This window comes from Rhinolophus sinicus, chromosome 3 (genome assembly GCF_057876585.1).
Source record: "Rhinolophus sinicus isolate RSI-liver-muscle chromosome 3, RSI-T2T, whole genome shotgun sequence".
In the NCBI taxonomy this organism is placed as follows: domain Eukaryota; kingdom Metazoa; phylum Chordata; class Mammalia; order Chiroptera; family Rhinolophidae; genus Rhinolophus; species Rhinolophus sinicus.
The window spans coordinates 89925010-89947321 of record NC_142503.1 but is presented as its reverse complement, the minus strand read 5'-3'; the positions used below and the strand labels follow the sequence as shown (position 1 = coordinate 89947321).

The window sequence follows — 22312 nt, the reverse complement described above, 5'->3', positions numbered from 1 at the left end:
GTGCTATGATCACCCCTGCTTCACAGATGAGGAATGTGAGGTGCCCCAAGCTTAAGTAACTAGGTTACCCAGCCTCCAAGTGGCAGAGCTGCTTTATGAATTCAGGGAGAGCCTTCCACCTCAACCACCACACCCTACCAGCAGCTGTAATCTTTGCCCTCCCATCAGGACAACTGCTGAACCGTATTCCTTCACATGTGTGTACACACACACACACACACACACACACACACACATACAAGCTATCATCAAAAGCATGAATTTACACAATGCATGCATTTTGGTCCCATCGCTGAATCCACAGGATTCATTCTAGTTTCTCCCTTTCTGAATGAGTGACTCCCTTCTCCAACAGTGTGAAACTTGGCTGCCATTATCCATTATTATACATTTACTTATTTGATCAACTTCCCCTTAATATAGACAAACCCCGCACCATCACTTGACACACACGGGTGCCCACCTTGCTCTACTTAGATTCTCCAAACCCTATTAAGCTCTCACCACTCTCACCATGACGCGCTCTGCATGGGTTCCCAGGCACATGTCAGTCTGCTCCCCCATGTGGACACCCTCCCACCCTTCTTGGTCTCTGACTTGGAGTCACTGTGACACCCTTCTCTGCCCCTGTCTCCCCGCTACCAGTGTATGTTTACCCACAATGCTGTCCCAGCGATTTGCTTTAGGTCTGAATTATCCAGGAAGGGAAAGGAAGGGGTAGGGTAGGAAAGGCAAAGCAAGGCGAGGCAAGACAGGTAGAATATAGGGGAGAAGGAAAGGGAAGGGACATAAATGGGAGGGAAGGGACAGAGAAAGAAAATTAAGAACCTGTGCAGCTTCTGATGCCAATTGAAACTGATGAATGCTTGCAGCTTTTCTGCCCAATCAATTGACCAGTCGACCATCTTTTATTTCATGTTCATTGTGTTAAGATAGTTGACAGTTGAGGATGACATACAAAGAAATAAATAAAAACATGTTTCTTGCCTTCCGGAAACATCAAGGGAGATGAGACGAAACATTAAATCAAAAGTGACTCAGCTGAGGATAAAAAAATATGTGCTCCATAAATGTAGAATTAAACTATGAATATATTTTTGAAACAAGGGCCAAGACACAGGGGATTAACTCTTACCTATATTAATATATCAAACTGGAGTTCTGAAAAAGGCCCCACCCAGCCAGTGATTGTGAGGGTCAAAAACATTTAGTCACTGGCTCTCACTGATTCAATTCCCCCTACTGTGCATGAAGGCAGCAGATAATACTATTGTAGAGAGATGTTTCTTGACTTGCTTGTATAACATACAATATAAAATATTCGAAATAAAACATGGGATATAAATGTCACTACTGCAGTTATCACAATAATTCTTGTTTTTATTAAAGTTTGTGGTAACATTGTTGAGAAATTTGTATTCTTTCTTTTTGAAATTTTTTTAAATTTCTTTTTTTTAATTTATTGGGGTGACAATTGTTAGTAAAATTACATAGATTTCAGGTGTACAATTATAGATGATGTAATACAGAAATTTGTATTCTTGATCAGTGGTCAGGAAGAGTAAATGGTCCTAAGTGGAGGTGAATGGAGATAGTACTATGAGAACCAAATAAACTGGGTCTGCATATATGGTACTTATTTAGTCACATCTTTTATATTACACAGTATAGAATACTCTGTGTAGCTACTGAGAAAGCTAAATGAAGGTACAGACTCCCTAGTTATCCATCAAGTGCAGTAGGTTAAGCTCATCTTCATTTCTGGGTTTTATTCACAAAGTAAATTGAGGTCTGTGGTGTCATGGGATACAGCTCCCTTGAAGAACAAAGCGGAAGTCCTTAGGGAAAGTCAGGTTCCACTTACGGTCCCATCTCTCAACTCAGCCTTTAGAACAATTGGTTTTTGTGGTTGAATAAGTCCTTGAGCTTGCAGTTCCAGAGGGATCTGCAAAGGTTAAACAGCACATGAGAATCGATTAATGAAGCATTGTCAATGACAGAAGCAAAGTCGACAAGATACATTAAGAACAATAATGACTTACAAATTTATAAAAACTACTTTTAGCACCATACACCTTGATTCCTAATACTTATTCAATAAGCTGTGTCAAGACTGGATAGTGAAAATATGCATCTATCCATTCATTCAACAAAATATCTACACAGTGCCTATTATATACCAGGCCAGAGACAAAACCATGTTGGTTTGTGTTTGGTTTAAATTTTAAATAAAAAAGATGAATTTTTTAAATTTAAACCAGATTCTTAGGCATTATGGCAAACTTTTAAAAAGCCATATAAAGTTAATTTTGTGCATATTGAAAATTGCAAGGTAATTTTGAATATGTATTATGCATTTTAATAGTGTGGACCATCCTTGACTTCTAGAGTCCAGTCACCTCTCCCAGTGGAACTCTTCCAGTTTCATGATGGGAAGAGTTCTCTGTGAAGCATTACGCCTGCATTGTAACATGTCCTGGTTCTCAGGGGCAGTGTAAATGGTGAACTTCTGAAGGCCTATGTAGTGTTTTGACTAATACTTTTAGTTCCATTCTCACCCAGTTGCTCCTTCAGTGTTGGGAGAGCCACCAACACAATAACCTTCTGATCTCAGTTGAGAGAAGGGCAAGCAAATTGTCATGCAGGTTGAGAAGCACCAGCCGTGGATGACTGGGAGTTTGCAGGAGCGTCTCCCCACCCAGGTGTGCCAGAGGCCCACTTCCTCTCAGGGCTCAGTCCCCTGCTTGCACACATTTACAGGATGGCTACTCAGCTGCCCAAAGCCGCAAATAAGATGAGAACCATCTCTACCCTCTCCTCTTCCCTGAGAAAGCCTCCGTAAGGGGAGTGGATGAATGTTAAACGCACGAGGCCGAGAAATAAGCCTTATTATGCCTTGCTTGATATGAACCAGTGGCAACAGTTCTCTGTTCTTCAGAGGAGAGATTCCAGATCTCTCTATTAGTGTAAAACCTTTCTATTATACAATTTAAAATCACATGTATATATTTCCTCTATAAACTGTAACACTCATACAGAATGGACATCACAAATGTTATTTGTTAAAATTTTCAAATTAAGATGCTTAAAATTTATCTCCGAGAGCTCTGATCAACTGCAAATCATTACTTAATCATTTGCTGCATGAGTGCCAAGGAATTTATGAAAGGCACAAAATGAGGAGCTTTGTACCTTTCTTAGTTACAAAGAAATGGAGCACCAGACTGGATGATTTAATGACAAAGTATTAGGTGAGGTGATACAACCAATGAGACCAGCCTGCAGTGAGTAGTAATAGAGCAGAGGAGAGAACGGGCTTTGGACTAGATGGGGACGGCTCCTGGAGGGACTTGGGAATTTGAACTAGGACTTGAAAGATGAGAACAGAATAGCGAGGAGAGAGAGAACATCACAGAGATCTTATTCAGATATAAAAGGAGCCAAGCTTGAATGCAGGGGGCTCCCAGGAGGTGGGGTCAAGTAGCCAGGATGGCCTTAGACTGTGGGAATCCTTCACATCTGGCAGAAATGCTTTAATCAGTGATTCTCAACCTTGGCTGCACATGAGAATCAAAGGGGGCACTCTTCAAGTCACACAGGATGGATGATTTTAGATTCTGAGATGACCTAGGCATCAGGAATTTTTAAACTCCCCTCTGATTTTGGTGCACAGCCAGTAGTTGAGAACCACTGCTGTAAGAGCATCTGTAAGTTCAGGCGGAGAAGAGCATTGTTCAAAAGTCACGACGTGGTTATTCTCATTGCACTTCATGACTGCACACAACACTCCCCCTCCCTTCCAATGGACTTGAAACCAAATTTAAAACTTTGCTCACAGGACTGCACAGCTTCATGTCATGCTAATTGCGTTGATTCCAGATGACTTTTACAGCTGGGTTAATATAAAATCACAGACTTAGCACTCCAGAGCTAACAGCATCTTAAAGGGCACAGATGACTCCAAATAGATTCTCTGGCACGTAGAATAAGTTACCAAACAGTGAATGAGCACATTCATAATATATATGCATATATATCCCCCAGCAAGAAAACTCTCCCAATACAGCACTATGCACGCAGAAAGTTAACTGTCTGACCTGTGTTTCTTTGCAAGGTTTGAAGGAGAAATTCTGCAGGACTCTGACGACAGCAAGTTTCATGTTCATGAGAGCGAACCTCATGCCGATGCAGTTTCGGGGTCCAGATCCAAAGGGCAGGTATATGTAAGGATTTATGCTGTCCTTGTTCTCCTTACTGAACCTGGTTCCACAACAGTAGATGGAAACAAGTTAATGAAATATAACACCACAACCCTCACATGTTTGGGGTTCTCGCTCAGACTCCTTAACCAGAGGTACACAGGACGCTTCCGGGGGCTAGTCATTGAGATGCTGCTGTGATTATTTTGCAGTGAGAATTGTAAGCTACAGGTCCTTTCCATTCTCCTTAGGCTATAGGAGCTTTTGGTCTCATTGAAGACACAAGATGAGTGCTATTTAAAGGAAAATTTATCTTCAAACACTAAAATTACATTTAGTGTGAGATGTTCACCCTCTGAGGAGCTGCAAGGAAGAAATGAGACTGAAGGAACAGTGGGTTCCTGCCTCCACTCAAACTCATGTTGGTCACATGCTCACAGAGGAAGGAAGCAGGAATAATGTCTCCTGTTAGTTAAACTGTTATTTTTTCTTTCCCTTCCTTTCCTTTTTCTTCCTCTGTCTTCACTTCCTTCCCACCCCCTCCCCTGGACTCTCAGCTTCTGTCCCCCTACCTCCCACAGAATAGCATAAATCAGATGATTTTCATGGTCATATGATGCTATTCTACTCTAATCCCTGATTTCCTTGTCTGTCTGTTCGGCTGGGCTATAAATTTCTTGATGTTTAGATCTATGTTTTATTTAAATTTGATTCCTCAATATTTGATTTTATTGAGGAAAAACTCTGATATTGGAGAAAGTAATCATGGCATTGTTGTTACGTATGTTTTAAGAGTCTCTATATTTTGGAGAACATTGTCTATTTACAGACGATGTGCCTTAAAATAATATGGGAATCAGGAGAAGGACAATAGTGGTGTGTTGATGGGACAGCGGACATAGGCTGATGGCTCTAAGGCAGGTGATGGGCACACATAGATACATTTAAGTATTCCATAGTATTCTACAGACACATCCCTTATGCCTATAGAAAATGCTCGTGTGTATGTCAAATACACATATACTTGTGTACATGTCAAAAATTTTCTATATAGCCATTATTTTAACATTTGGATTTCTCACTGCCTGGACCACTTCCTCACACATGGTAAGCACTTATTGTCTGTATGATGACTGAATGAATCAAACAGAATTACAAGATTGCCAACCGATGTATGAAAATATGCTCACATCAGCAGCTATAAGAGAAATGCAAATCAAAGCTAACCTCACTCCTGTTAGAAAGCTACTATAAGTAGGACAAATCTACCATAAAAAAATTAAAAAGTGCCATTTGCGATAACATGGATGCATTTTGAGATTCTTATACTAAGCAAAATAAGTCAGACAGAAAAAGTCAAAAACCATTTGATTTCACTGATATGTGGGATATAAAACTGAAAACAACAAGGAACAATACAAACAAACAAAGAAACAAAAACTCATAGACATGGACAATAGTTTAGTGGTTACCAGAGGGTAAGTGGGGAGGAGGGTGGTAGATGAGGGTAAACGGGATCAAATATATTGTGACGGAAGGGGATCTGACTCTGGGTGGTGAACACACAATGTGATGTATAGATGATGTAATACAGAACTGTACACCTGAAATCTATGTAACCTTTACTAACGATTGTCACCCCAATAAACTTTAATTAAAAGAAAAAGTTAAAAGCAAAAATACATAAATAAATAGAAGGGATACACACAAACAAAATGGGACAAAAAATAAACACTGGAGAAGATGTGAAGAAAAGAGAACCCTCATACACTGCTGGTATGAATTTAAACTTGTGCAGCCACTATGGAAAACAATATGGAGGTTCCTCAAAAAATAAGAATAGAGTTACCATATGACCCAGCAATCTCTCTTCTGGGTATCTACCTGAATAATTTGTAAATATTTATTTGTAAAGATATGTGTACCCCTATGTTCATTGCAGCATTATTTACAATAGCAAAGACATTGAAACAACCCAAGTATCCTTTGACGGATGATTGGATAAAGAAGATGTGATATATATATATATATATATATATATATATATATATATATATATATATATATATACACACACACACACACACACACACACACACACACACACAATGAAATACTACTCAGCCATAAAAAAGATGAAATGTTGCTATTTGTGACAACATGGATGGATCTTGAGTGTATTCGGCTAAGTGAAATGACTGAGACAGAAAAGGACAACAACAGCACATCACTCATATGTGGGATGCAAAACAAAAAGCAACCAACAAGGCAAACAAAAAGATACAGATAACAGAATGTCAGTTACCAGAAGAGAAGGAGAGTGGGAGGTAGGGGGAAGAAGGGTACAGGGGGTGAAATACAGAAGGACAGAAGGAGACTAGCCTTCAGATAGACAGCACACATAATAAGTATACAGATGTATTATAAAGATGTACCCCTGAAATTTATATAGTATTATTATCCAAAGTTAGCCCAATACAGTTCATAAAAAAGAGACGTACAGTAAGGATCTCTGGTTTCATGTTCATGAAACTACAGTGAGGGAAAGTGCTGAGCTTTGAGGAAGCACAGAGTGGCCCTGGTCCAGGAAACGGAGCACTTGGTCAACTCTAGCTTCTTCTTTCAACAAGTATCACGAGTCAGCTCTACGCTGGAGCTGAGAACATTATGGCAAATGAGACAAGGTCCCCGCCATTAGGGATGGTACAGTCGAGCTGACAAAAGTCTAGGTCCCAGCTAGTGCCTCTATTAGTTCATTCCAATTTTTCTCACCAATACAATAGATGGGAAATATCACCTCTTTCCAGAATTCAAGCTGCGCCCAAAGCCCGCCCTTGGCTTTGAATTCCCAGAATAGCCTGCTAAAGACTCCCTCCACCCTCCAAAGGAGGGTCTTGATGTATAGAAACAGATGACTTCGCTTTGGAAGAGTCACCAAATGCTGAGAGTAGGAGGGAGCTGCCACAGGACAGCAGCTAGAGAGGTACCGGGGGACCTGTGTTCCCCTCCACCCTCAATGAGGCAGCTTAAACCTTCAGGGATGAGGACCTGTCAGGTTCTCAGCCTGCACTCTCACAATAACGCTACAGGAACGATGGCCAGTGTGTAAAAAAGTATAATGTGGGAAAATTGTGGTAAACTCAGAGAGCTAAAGAGTCCAGCACAGAAAAACTTAAAGAAAAAAATAAAAGCTTATATTCCTAAAATCAGATGGTGGTTAAGTAAATTATGGCCTATGCATATAATCACACACACAAAAATATGTATATGATGGTTCATATATACCTATATATGATTGTATATATAATAGGACGTTGTTTGTACTTTACTGTTAAATAATGTAACAAGTTCAAAATAAAATAAAATGTATGACCATTTTAACTTAAAAAATATATGCATAGAAAAATGCCAATATGATATACACCACATTCTTAATGAGGCCTATCTTAGGGTGGTGGGACTGTAGAAAAACACAATTTTCCTTTTCTACTCTGGAATTTGTAAAACTTTGTGAGTAAACATAATCACTCTTATAACAAGTAAACAAACTTGTTAAAATAAAAAGAAGTAGAAATCAATTACTGTACAAGCACACATTGTCACCTTACTAACAGACATCAGAACATGGTCCAACCAGCCTGCGTCAGGGTGGGTTCTCTCTCCATGGAGCCCAGTACCTTTCAGGATGGAATTCCTCAGGCTCTGGCCAGAATGTTGAGTCTCGTTGCAGAACAATGCTTGGCACCATCACCACTGTCCCTTTGGGAATGAGCACCCCCTTGATTTCTACATCCTTCTTACAGACCCTCTCAATTCTTCCAGCAACTGGGAATAATCTGAGCGTTTCATTCAACACCATGTCAAGATACTCCATCTGCACCAGGGCGTCATAGGTGGGAGGTGCCTGGGAAGAAAGAAACAGATTTTGATCAATTGAGATTTGGGATCAACTTTGAACTCAGCCTATGCAGTACTCCTGAACTCTTAGGAGCTTCAAAGAACAACTTCTTTTTGGTAAAGGACCTTAGTATTCACAGGCATTTTAACATCTGTCATGTGCTTTGACCTGCTCAATGGCCCACTGAGGTGTGTGGAGTAATTATGACTATGGGAGACTTTTGGGACAATTCCCTAAACAGGACCTGAAATCCCTCACATGACCATGCAGCGATTTTCCTTCACAGGTGAAGAAATGTAACTAATAAACTATGGCCCTTAATCTTAGATGAAATGAGCCAAAGTCACTGTTTCCTTTCAAAGGAGAGGCTTCACATCTGTACCAAGGAAAGAGAATGTGTAAAAGACCAAATTCCCTGTGTAACAGCAATTTTTAAAAAGCCCTGCTTGCTAAGTTTATAAATATATATATATGTATAAATATATATGTATAAAACATATATGTGTATAAATATGTATATATGTAAATTTAAACATATATATGCATGTATTTGTATATATGTGTATAAATTTAGCAAGCAGAGCCATATATATATATGAAGCACACTATATTATGTAGAGGCTTTGTAAATAATTTGGAGAAAAACTAGCTCCTTTCCGAACCAAATATGTCAATAGGAGGGTTTGGTTGGATTCTTTCAAGGTCCACAATTTCATTCTAGGGAAAGTTATAAAGAGATGGACTCCTAGCCCCATGCTGTCTCACTGGAACAATCTCCTAATTGTCACTTCAGGGCTTGACTGCAAGCTGGGAAGACCTCAAACAAGCCTCTCCAGCCCCAGAGGCCAGTCTCTTCACACCACAAAGCATTCCAGTTTCAGCAGAGATCTGAAAACTCTGTGGGCAATAGGTGGTTATCACTTGGTGTCACACTGAAGAGGCAATATTGTAGAGGATAAGAGTTGGACTCAGGAGTTAGACACCCTGGTTCATAAACTGGTCTTAACCTCTAGCTGTGTGACTAGCGGATGAAAACGACTTCATCTCTCCATAGCTCAGTTTTCTGACATGTTACATGGAGATAGTTAGAGCTGACTCTTCATAGGCTTGTGTGGCAGAGACACTCACTGCTCACCCAATATCCTTGTAGTCTCCCATATCTCCAAGGACACTTGAAGTTAGGGAAACCAACTTGTGAACGGGCTTTGAGCCGAAGTGGTATATGTCAGTTGGAGACCAAAACATTTGAAACTCCAATGAGCAACGCTCTAGGTTTTTATTCCCCAGCCCACATGAAGGCATCGTGTTCCAGACAGTGCAGCTACCATAAAGTAGAGCCTCTTTTGCCTATATTTCCAGGTAACAATATGGAGCAGAGAGTCCCACTCCCATCCTCCATTAAAAAGCCACGTTGGACATGCAAATATGAGTAAGAAGTAAACTTTTGCTATATAAAGCCACTCAGATTTGAGGGCCAATCTGTTACTGAGATATAGCCTAGCCTATCCTGACTAATACAGAATATTTGAAGATTAAATTCATTTGTAAATAGAAGGCATTTAGAATACACATATATAGTAAGAAACAAATGTTAGCTTTAGTGTTGTTATTTCTTTGCAATTACTACTATAAAAAGGGCAGAACACAATGTTTTAGGTAGTCACAATGCTTTAGTGACCTTTCCATCTTCCTGCAATCAAAAGAATCCCAAGATAGGCTTTCCCAGAGAAGACAGATAATCTGTCATTTAAATAGGCCCTAAAATCTTTTCCTATATTTGAAGGACCTATAAATTAGAAAGGTTTTTGGACTTGTCCAAAACCACAGTCCGGACTCAAATCATGTCTCCTATTTCCTACTCTATGCTCTTTCCTGTATACCAGCTGCTCTTTAAAAAAAAAAAAAAAAAAAAAAAAAAAAAAAATATATATATATATATATATATATATATATATATATATATATATATATATATTTTATTAGGGAAGGGGAACAGGACTTTATTGGGGAACAGTGTGTATTTCCAGGACTTTTTTTTTCCAAGTCAAGTTGTTGTCCTTTCAATCTTAGTTGTGGAGGGTACCATTCAGCTTCAAGTTGCTCTCCTTTCAGTCTTAGTTGTGGAGGGTGCAGCTCAGCTCCAGGTCCAGTTGCCTTTGCTAGTTGCAGGGGGCGCAGCCCACCAGCAACCTTGTGGTTGAGAGGACACGCTCCAACCAACTGAGCCATCTGGGAGCTCAGCGGCCGCTCAGCTCAAGGTGCCGTGTTCAATCTTAGTTGCAGGGGGCGCTGCCCACCATCCCTTGCGGGACTCGAGGAATTGAACTGGCAACCTTGTGGTTGAGAGCCCACTGGCCCATGTGGGAATCGAACCAACAGCCTTCGGAGTTAGGAGCATGGAGCTCCAACTGCCTGTGCCACCGGGCTGGCCCCATACCAGCTGCTCTTTATCTGCAAAGTTTATCCAGCACTACTGGTGCCAATTCTCCACCCCTTCCTGTTTCCATGTCCTTTGCTGCACATGTCCTTAACTCTGTGAAGCCTTCCCTTATGATGCTGGGCTTGGCCATGTGGTTTGCTTTGAACCAAAGGAATGTTGGCTACATGTGATGCAGGCAGATTCTGAAAGGTACCTATATAATTGAGTTTCTTGCTCCTGCCCTCTGCCATTATTAAGAAGAACACACCCAGGCTAGTTTTCTGGAGTATGGGAGAAGTATTGAGACCATCAGGGTCTGAATCAGCCAAGCCAGCTTATCAAAGGCAGTCAAGATCAGCCAAGAGGCACATGAAAGCACGTCCAACTAGTATCAACATAGATAACTATCCAGAGACTTGAGCAATAAATGCTTATTGTTAATATTCACTGAGGTTTGTTGATTTTTACTTGGCATTATTATGGTAACAGATAACTGATATGCCATGACAAGCACTTTTTTCAAATTTCTTATATATACGTGAAAAGCATACATTATTACCTAAGTTTTTCCATTTTCTTTGGTTTCTTTATACCCTTCCTAAAAAGCGCAGATGAAAGAATTGATGCTTATGTCCTTCAAAATTCTAGGAACTGTTTAGGAGGCATTCTTGCTAAGGCTTCACTTTCTCCCTCCCTTTCCAGGCATCAACTACTCACCTTATTGGGGAAAGTTGTATCAATCTCCTCCTGCAGTTTCTGCTGCACTTCAGGGTGAGTGGCCAACAAATACATAAGGAAGGAAAGAGTAGTGCTAGTGGTCTCATAGCCAGCAAAAATAAAGATAATAGATTGGGCCACGAGCTCCAGATCAGACAAACCTAAAAGGAGAGGAAAGACATTTATATAAAGAAGGTCAATGTACATTATCACAGTTTGATGACAGAAAATCTAAATGAAACTCCCAAAGCTCTAGGGGAAAAATTGGAAAAACAATTCAGAATCAAACTGGGAGTGGTTTGCACACTGATGTGTATCTTAGAGCCAGAAAAATGCAAAAAGTATCTTAATCTAGCTTTCCCCAATGTCTATATTATTGTTGGCCACCACTAACACAGATGTGTAATTTCAGAGATAACATTTTTGTGTAACACACACAGTGTGATCAGTATGTTCTTCAGAAAATCCTAAAAGTAATTTAGCTACAAGTAATATGGGGTAGCATTCTCCCTCTGGAAACATTTAAATTATTCTGGCTAAAATACACTTGAAAAACTTTGAGAGAGTTTACAGTACTAAAGCTCATGTAGGGGAAAATTGAAGGATCTTTTATTTAAACATTTTACAGAAATTTAAGAGAACAGTTGGGCTACAGATACTTGTTGCTCAAAGCATCGTCCATGCACCAGCACTATCAGTTCTGATGTACTATCTGGGAGGTTATTAGAAATACAAAATCCCAAACTCCACAGTAGAACTATTCAACTTAACAGTAGAACTGTTAAGAGATGTGTTGATTTGTGTGCACCGCTGAGCTCGAGATGCATGCATTATACCTTTAAGATGCATCAGGTAATAGAAGACCTGGGCAAATGTCTTCAACATGGATGATCTCAGATGTGTACGGAAATTACAGAGATAGACACAAAGCTAGAAGAGGGGTGCACTACTCTGTTCTAGTCAGTAGCATTAAAATAGCTGAAGAATGAATGTATCAATAGAAGGACATTAACCACTATGAAATATAGAAAAATCGGCACCAGCAAGTGGAATCAGCAATGCTTATTCAATTATGGCCTGAATGTCATCTTTCTCAGCATACGCACTCTCTCTTTCCTCTAATGTATACTCAGCAAACAGCTCTTATGATCAAATTGGCCTTTTTTTAAATTTTCTCCTGAGAGAAACTAAGCATGGTCAGGCTCTGATTGATTTGACTGGGACTGGATTAGGACCTGTAGCTACTTAGAGCACTGAAATAAACATGGGACCCACTCTAACCATGTAATTTGTGAGTAAAAACAATACAAAATGAGTGTAAGAAATGTCTACAGAGTTCTGATTTTCCAATGATGATTTCTATGATGCTGTTGGGGGTAAATTCAACTATCAAACTCTTTCCCCCAGTTAGAATACAGCCCATGATATTCAAAGTTCAGAGCTGTGCTGTCCAATATGGTAACAACTAGCCATATGTGGCTGTTTAAATTTTAATTAATTAAAATTAATACAATTTAAGATTCAGTTATCAGTTGGTCACATGTCAAGTGCTCAACAGACACATGTGTCTAGTAGTTATTGTATTAAACAATGTGCACATAGAATATTTCCTTCATCACAGAAGGTTGTATTGGACCATGTAGATACATAGATAGATAGATAGATAGATAGATAGATAGATAGATAGATAGATAGATAGATAGATAGACTGATTGATTGATAGATGATAGACAGGCAAGTAGATAGACAGACAGATAAATAGACGAAAGAGAAAGAAAGGAAGAAAGGAAGGAAGGAAGGAAGGAAGGAAGGAAGGAAGGAAGGAAGGAAGGAAGGAAGGAAGGCAGAAAGAAAGAAAGAAAGAAAAGAAAGAGAGGGAGGGAGAGAGAGTGGTAGAGAGAAAGGTATAGCTATAGACATATTTATACCGGTGTACTAGAGTAATCTCATACCTACTCTCTATAATCAACTATTAAATATTCACAAATTTTGTGAGATGGTGTCAAACCATTGGTAGTTTGAAATTAACCATCATGGGAGTATTGACACCGTGGAAATAAGCTGTAATACATGGATTTTTCTTGTTTTGAGAGAGAGAATATGTTTATGTTTATCAGAGCTATTTAAATATATTTGATGTCCTTAGCTTTGTCCACTGAAAGGGTTTAGACACAAAGAAACCTTAGTAGTAATGAGGATTTCCAAATCCCAGATTTTGACACTAAACACCATATCTCACCAGAGCTCCTGGTGAGCTCTAGAAATGGCTGATTCTAGAGCTGATCAGGGGACATATAGAGAAACCTGGAATGGTTCACGTGAAAAAGCAAAGAAGTGTTCAAAAATGATGGGTGAAAAGGATACAGGATATTCTGTATACTATAATGGTGGCCATATGTCATTATACATAGAATGTACAACCCATAGGATGTGCAACACCAAACGTGAACCCTAATGTAAACTATGGCCTTTGGGTGATAGTCATGTGTCAATGTACGTTCTCTGATTATAACAAATGATCCATACTTATGAGGGACTTTGATAGTCAGGGAGGCTGAGTATAGGTGGAGTCAGGGGTACATGGGAAATCTCTGTCACTTCCCTGCAATTTTGCTGTCAACTTTAAACTGCTCTAAAAAATAAAGTCTATTGAAAAATTCAAAAGAAAGCAAAAAAGGACCCTGAAGCCTATTTGAAAGGGCTTCAGTGGACAAAGCTGAGAGAATTGACCATCAACGAAAGAATAATGGAAAAGAGTAATTGGTAATATATGCGATCATACTGATATAAACAAACAAACAAACAAACAAGGGAGAATGAAGAGCTCTCCCTTACAATGGACTATCAACTCATAAATGTAAAAGAAATGATGGAATTAGGAAGTCATTATTTTGCAACCATCACAGTAATAATGATTTCAGTCAAAAACATTCATGGATGATAAAACTAGCGGGGGAAAGTTTGAAGAGAAAATAGAATATTTCCTTAGTCTCAAAGGCTTCCACACAACTTACTTATTAGTTACAAAGGAAAAATAAAAGTTTCCAGTAGATAAGCTAGTGAACACAATTTCAACCAAGTGTTCCAAGTTAAGGTCACCCACACTGGGGCAATGTGCCTCCTGATGTGATGGAGCCTTAAAGCAAACTTCCAGGCAGAGAGTCTGATTCAGTGGGGCAGATGAGGCCGGAGAATGGACATTGGAAATAAGCTCCCCAGAGGTTCTGATGTACAGACCACTGACTGATTTCTGGACATAAAATACTTGTTTATGGTTGCCATTTACGCTTTGAACAAAGTCATCTCTGCATACTTCTAGAAAGTGCCACTGCCTACCTTCTATCTCTGAACATGTGCCTTTCTTCAATTTGGCAGAAATTCTTATCTGCCTAAAAGTCTTCCTGAACATTTTCAGAACCAAGCCTCTACCTCTGAGCTTCCCCATCACCAGCTCTCTGAAGCTCACCTTGGTTACCTTTATGATTGTCCATTTCTGCGGAATTCTGGGAGTTAATCATCAGCTGAAGAAAATCCACTCGGTGCTGGAAGCAGAAGGAGAAATTTCAATGACAGAAAGTCACTTGTGAAGTCAGAAATAAATCAGGACTGCAGTACTTCACCTCTTCCCTGAAAGTATGGCCTGTTTTAGTCCAGAAGTTTGACTGGTGCTGCCTGAGTCATCAGTGAATGACACATCCATCTACAAATCTTGGAGAGCAGGATGCTTCCCTGAGGGAAATCCAGCAATCATGTCCAACTGCTTTTTGGTCTTAACTGTCTTTGATCTTCAAATTCTCTGGTTTTAAATATAGCTTCCTCGTAAAAGAGTTGTCTCCTCTCTCTCTTATCATGTGTGCTTGCTCAGAAAAAAGTCACTGACTTCAATCTTTTTTATTTTCTCCATCCTTTATCCTTAATGAATGGCCACATAGATTACAACCCTGACACTTGCTGAGTTGATCGGCATCTTTTCCATGAGTAGCTTCAAATGCTCCACCCTCCCAGAACTCTGAACAACCTGCAGTGACATCCTTGGGTACCCAGCCCTGTCCCCCTGACCTGCAGACATTCTTGTGCTGGCCTCCAGGCCCATTAAGGCAAAGTTCCAATGCCAAGAGAAGACTATTGCCCTCTCCAGTTTCTGGCAGGCTCAAATTTAACATAAATTATGTTCCATCAGGTAGAAATTCATTGGAATTTCCATTGCAGAATGTGTAAAATAAGAGGTTTAGAATTGATGTGATTCTTTGCCTACATAATATCTGGAGAAATTATAATACCAGAGAAATAATTTTTAAACAATAATTCTTTTTTGACAATTTATTGAACAGTAGTATAATAGTATATTTTTTATCTCAATAACATTCATGCAGTGACATACTAATTGTTGAGCCTATTATTACATTATTAATATTATCTTTCTGATTCATTTTCTTATTTCCTTCCCACACCTCTACTTTCTTCATTCCCTATGAAATGTTATAACTCTCCTGTGCTAAATCCTAGAGTCTCTACCTACCTTTAAAAAAAAGAGAAGTGCACAAATCATATGTATACAGCTCAATAAATTATCAAAAGTGAACACCCTCATGTAACCATCACCAGGTTTTACCTTTTGTTTATCTTGGAGACGATTTTCTTTCATCAGTTTTACAGATTTTTTGAAAAACTCAGTAACACTTTTTGGAAACAGAGAGATATTTAATGCTTCAAAAACTGGGGTAAGCCATGGAAAGAATGCTGTAGGAAAAAAAGGAAACCACAGTGAAAATACAAAATGTACCTGGAGCAATTATAATTTTGTCTACCTATCAGAAGAGTAAAAGACACCGGCCTTCTCCATAAGAGAAAGACAACTAGTTACTCACAAGGGAGCTCCCATAAGACTATCAGCTGATTTCTCAACAGAAACTTTGCAGGCCAGAAGGAAGTGGAAGGAAATATTCAAAGTAATGAAACACAAAACTCTACAACCAAGACTACTCTGCCCAGCAAGTTTATCATTTAAAATTGAAGGAGAGATAAAGAGCTTTCCAGATTAAAAAAAAAAAAAAAAAAAAAAAAAAAAAAAAAGCTAAAGGAATTCATTACCGCTAATACCAAGTCAGTATTACAGGAAATGTTAAAAGGACTTCTTTAAGCAGAAGAAAAAAGAAAATAAACAAACAAATTAACGATGATCAAAAATATGAATAATAAAATGGCAGTAACTACATACCTAGCAATAATCACTTTAAATGTAAATGAATTAAATGCTCCAATCAAAAGACATAGGGTAGCTGAGTGGATTAGAAAAAAAGATCCAGGCATATGCTATCTACAAGAGACACACCTCCGATCGAAAGACATACCCAGACTGAAAGTAAAGGGATGGAAAAAGATATTTCATGCAAATGGAAATGAGAAAAAAGATGGAGTACCAATACTTACATCGGACAAAATAGATTTTAAAACGAAGACTGTAATAAGAGACAAAGAAGGACATTACATAATAATAAAGGAATCAGTCCAACAAGAGGACATAACCTTAGTAAACATCTATGCACCCAACATAGGAGCACCTAAATATATAAAACAAATATTGACAGACATAAGGACGGAGATCAAGAGTAACACAATCATAGTAGGGGACTTTAACAACACACTGACACCAATAGACAGATCCTCCAGACAGAAAATCAACACGGAAACAGTGGCTTTAAATAACACACTATATCAGATGGATTTAATTGATATTTTTAGAGCATCTCACCACAAAGCAGCAGAATATACATTCTTTTCAAGGGCACATGGAACATTATCCAAGGTAGACTACATGACAGTCCACAAAACAAGTCTCAATAAATTTAAGAAGACTGAAGTCATATCAAGCATATTCTCTGATCACAGTGGTATGAAACTAGAAATCAATTACAAGAAAAAAACTGAAAAACACATAAACACATGGAGACTAAATAACATGGTACTAAATAATGAATGGGTCAACAACGAGATCAAGGAAGAAATCAAAAGATACCTTGAGAGAGATGCAAATGAAAACACAATGACCCAAAATCTATGGGACACAGTGAAAGCAGTCCTAAGGGAAATTCATAGCAATACAGGCTTACCTCAAGAAACAAACAAAAAAAATCTCACATAAACAACCTAACCTTCTGAAGCTGAACAATAAAGAATGTCAACTACAATTTTATATATATGTATGTATGTATATATATATATATATATATATATATATATATATATATATATATATATATATATTTACAAGAAGCGGAGTACAGCATTAGGAATAGAGACAGTGGAAATGTAATGGCTGTGAGCGATGTCAGAGGGGTAGTGGATGGGGGAGGGGGTTGTCACTGTGCGAGGGATATAAATGATAAATGTCTAATTATTACATTGCTTTGTGCACCTGAAACTAATTTTAAAAATATAAAAAAAACAAAAACAACACAATCTAACATTGCACTTAAAGGAACTAGAAAAAGAATAGCTAACAAATCCCAAGTGAGAAGACAAAAGGAAATAATAAAGATCAGACCAGAAATAAATGAAATAGAGTCTAAAATAATAATACAAATGATCAATGAAACCAAGAGCTGGTTCTTGAAAAGATAAACAAAACTGATAATTTTTTTAAATTTATCTTTCAAATTTATTGGGGTGACAATTGTTAGTAAAATCACATAGATTTCAGGTGTATAATTCTGTATTACATCATCTATAAATCCCATTGTGTGTTCACCACCCAGAGTCAGTTCTCCTTCCATCACCATATATTTGATCCCCCTTACCCTCATCTCCCACCTCCCACCCCCCCTTACCCTCTGGTAACCACTAAACTATTGTCTGTGTCTATGAGTTTCTGTTTCTCATTTGTTTGTCTTGTTCTTTTGTTGTTTTTGCTTTATATACCACATATCAATGAAATCACATGGTTCTCTGCTTTTTCTGTCTGACTTATTTCGCTTAGCATTATACGCTCAAGATCCATCCATGTTGTCACAAATGTTCCTATATCATCTTTTCTTACTGCCGAATAGTATTCCATTGTGTATATATACCACAACTTCTTTATCCATTCATCTATTGAAGGACATTTTGAAAGGAACCCTCATACACTGTTGGTGGGAATGCAGACTGGTGCAGCCGTTATGGAAGGAGTGTGGAGGTTCCTCAAAAAATTACGAATAGAATTACCATATGACCCAGCAATCCCTCTCTTGGGTATATACCCAAAAAAATCTGAAAACATTTATCTGTAAAGATACATGTGCTTCGATGTTCCTTGCAGTCTTATTTATGGTGGCCAAGACATGGAAACAACCAAAGTGCCCTTTGATAGATGATTGGATAAGGAAGATATGTTATACACACACAATGGAATACTCCGCCATAAGAAAAGATCAAATAGTGCCATTTGCAATAACATGGGTGGATCTTGAGATTATTACGCTAAGCAAAATAAATCAGACATAAAAAGTCAAGAACGATGTGCTTTCACTGATATGTGGGATATAAAACTGAAAGCAACAAAGGAACAAGACAAACAAATAAAGAAACAAAAACTTATAGACATAGACAATAGTTTAGAGGTTACCAGAGGTTAAGGGGGGAGAGGAATGGTAGATGAGAGTAAACGGGGTCAAATATATGGTGATAGAAGAACTGACTCTGGGTGGTGAACACACAATGTGATGTATAGATGATGCATTACAGAATTATACACTTGAAACCTGTGTAACTTTACTAACCATTGTCACCCAATAAAATTCTTTTTTTAAAAAAGAATTGAAACAGGTATTCAAACAAAAACTTGTACATGAATGTTCATAGCAGCTCTATTTACAATAGGCAAAAGGTAGAAACAACCTAAATGTCCATCAACTGGTGAATGGATAAACAAAATGCAGTGTCCATAAAGTAGAATATTATTTGGCCATAATAAGAAATGAAGTATAGCATGAATGAGCCTTGAAAACATTCTGCTAAATGAAAGAAGCAAGCCACAAAGACCACATATTATGTGATTCCATCTATTTGAAGTGTCTAGCACAGGCAAATCTATAAAGACATAAAGTAGATCGGTTGTTTCTTAGGGCTAAGGGGAGTGGGAGGTGAAAGTTAAAACTTACAGGATTTCTAAGTAGACAAAATTGTTCTAACAATTGATATCATGATGGTTGCATGTATCTTTGAATGTACTAAAACACATTTTTTCAGTTTTATTGAGTTATAATTGAAATATATTGTGTATAAGTTTAAGGTATACAGCATAATGACTTGACATTCATATATTGCAAAATAATTGCCACAGTAAGTTTAGTTAACATCAATCACCTCGTAGCTACAAAAATATTTTTCTCGCGTGTAATAAGAACTTTTAGAATCTACACTGTTATTTATCTTACAACTAAAAGTTTGTATGTTTTGACCACCTTCATTTAATCCCCCACCTTGAAAATCACAAAGCATTTCTCGTTTTCCCAAGTTTTGGTATTTTTTTAGGTTCCATATATAAGTGAGATCACATAGTATTTGTTTTTCTCTGTCTGACTTATTTCACTTATCATAATGCTCTCAAGGTCCAGCATTGCTGTCACAAGTGAAAAAATGTCTTTCCTCTTTACAACTGAAGAATATCCCATTGTGTGTGTGTATATTAAAAATATTTTATTCAGGTTTTTTACAATGAAAAGGTTAGTCTGAGTAACCTCACCCCCACCCCCTCAACCCCCGCTACTGGAAGCAAGAAGTCCTCTTCCTGTTCATATTTTCTTTATCCATTTATCTGTCAATGGACACTAGGTTGTAAAAGTGATTAAACTGTACATTTTAAGTGAATGAATTATGTACTATGTGAATTACGAGGTGTGATCAAACAATATGTGAATGTTTAAATAAAAAAAGACACATTGATATTAATCCCCCTAAAACTACTCCCCCTTGCTTTGAAAACACTTATCCCATTGTTCTTGCCACTTTCTGAAGCAGTTCTGGAAGTCCTCTTTTGTGAATCTCTAGTTGAGCTGTCATGGCTGCCCTGATGTCCTGAATCATTTTGACTTTGAGGAAGAGCCAGAAGTCACATGGTGCTAGATCCAGTGAATAAGGCAGATGAGGACACACCATAATGTTTTCATTTGACAGAAATTGCCATATACCAGAAGTGATGTGTGACATGGAGCATTGTTATGATAGAGGATGATTTAGAGCACACTTTAAATCAACCTTCTCTCAAAGTAGTAGTCACAATATAGTCACAGGGATATAAAATACAGTATGGGGAATATAATCAATAATGTTGTAAAGACTATGTAGGATGCCAGATGGGTACTGGACTTATCAGGGGGATCATTTCATAGACCGTATAGATGGCTGACCACTGCACTACACACCTGAAGCTAAAGTAGAATAATATTGAAAGTCAACTATAATTCAATATTAAATATAATATAATATTAAAGATTAATAAATATTAAATATATTATATCTATAGTCACAGGATGTAAAGTACAGCATAAGGAATATAGTCAATGGTATTACAACAGCTATATACGATGTTAGAGGAGTAGGCGATTGCAGGGGATTATCACTTTGTGAGGGGTGTAAATGTCTAATTATTACATTGCTTTGTACACCTGAAACTAATAACAAATAAATAAATAAATACCACACACACCTTTTCTCAACCACAGCTAACATCCAACTGACTGCACTGAATAAGTTTAAACTTGTCACACACTGTTACTAAGGTTGGATGCGCCACTTCCCATATTGAAGATCCCTGCCTTTCTGTTGGATGGCTCTTGGCAGCAGCATTCACTGCATTTTGTGATCACAACAGAAAGGCTCCGTGTCACACATACCTTCTGGTATGGAAATTTCTGTCACATGAAAACATTATGGTGTGTCCTCATCCAACTTGTTCACTGGATCTGGGACAATGTGACTTCTGGCTCTTCCTTAAAGTCAAAACGATTCAGGACATCGAGGCAGCCACAACAGAGCAACGAAAGACACTCACAAAAGAGGACTTCCAGAACTGCTTGAAAAAGTGGCAAGAATTAATAAGTGTGTTCGAAAAGAGGGGGAGTATTTTGAAGGAGATTAACGGCAATATGTCCTTTTATTGTAATAAATTTTTTTTATTTAAACAGTCACCATATTTTGTGATCACACCTCATATATCTCAATAAAACTTTTAAAGAATGAAAGAGAGAGATGAAGAAAGGAAGGGAGAAAAGGAGGATGGTAGAAGGACGAGAGGTGGGGGAAAGTGGGTGAGAAGGGAGGGACTGAGGGAGAAAGAAAAATAAATATAGTAGTCCACGTACTTATTAAGAGAATGAATGGATCCAAGAAATTAAATTTTAACAGCAATTTGATGTTTTGCACAAAGGGATCTTGTGGGTTGTTGAGGGAATCGATGTTCACTCCAAATGATGTGCTGGTGATCACATCCATGCTGTAGGCGCCAAAGATGCTGCATAAAGACAGACATGGGAAGTTAACATCAGCACCTCTTTGCTTTCCTTATCCAACAGCTGCAGCAAGAAGAGCATGTAAGAGCATATGCTCAGGCAGACAGGTAAAGAGCCACATGCTGTCAAAACCATCGGCTGGACCATCTGAAGAGTCTATGCTCTTGCCACACTCACACATGAGGTGTTTATCGTGTGGCACTGATGTAGCTGGCCCTGTGCTGGGGGTGATGGGGTCACTACGACAAGTTACACCCCTTGTGAGCTCAAGGAGATCAGTCACAGGAGGATGGAGACCATAATCAAATGACAGTAGTGTGTTTTGAGTGCGAGCAATAGTAGCTGCTCTGTGTTTGAGGGGGACAAAGGGTAGAAAAAGTAACTCTTCCTCGTGGAGTCAAAAAAGGCGACATTGATCTGGGTCTTGTGTCACCACAGAGTCTATGCTGAGCTGATTCCTCTTCAGCACATTACAGAGCAACAGCACCCTGGTCTGAGTTGCCAGGAATGTCATCCTTCCTTTTCTACACCCCGCTAAGGCTCCTGAAAGACCCGCTCTCAACTCCAGTGAGCTGAGGTTCCCCTGAAGGCA

General features: G+C 38.5%; 1 protein-coding gene across 2 annotated transcripts in view; it reads right to left on the bottom strand.

The window, feature by feature from the left end:
- Positions 1-885: 885 nt before the first annotated feature.
- LOC141570661 (cytochrome P450 3A12-like) overlaps positions 886-22312 on the bottom strand; it is a 36594-nt gene continuing 15167 nt past the window's right edge. Inside the window, exons 7-13 of one of the 2 annotated variants that reach the window (XM_088796697.1) lie at positions 21574-21722; positions 15846-15973; positions 14709-14775; positions 11234-11394; positions 7877-8103; positions 4098-4260; positions 886-1945 (exon numbers count right to left, since the gene is read on the bottom strand). In XM_088796697.1, the coding sequence (XP_088652823.1) occupies positions 1850-1945; positions 4098-4260; positions 7877-8103; positions 11234-11394; positions 14709-14775; positions 15846-15973; positions 21574-21722 (991 nt within the window). In that variant the 3' untranslated portion in view covers positions 886-1849. Of the gene's footprint in view, positions 1946-4097; positions 4261-7876; positions 8104-11233; positions 11395-14699; positions 14776-15845; positions 15974-21573; positions 21723-22312 lie in introns of both variants that reach the window. The other variant, XM_088796696.1, reaches the window with a different exon arrangement.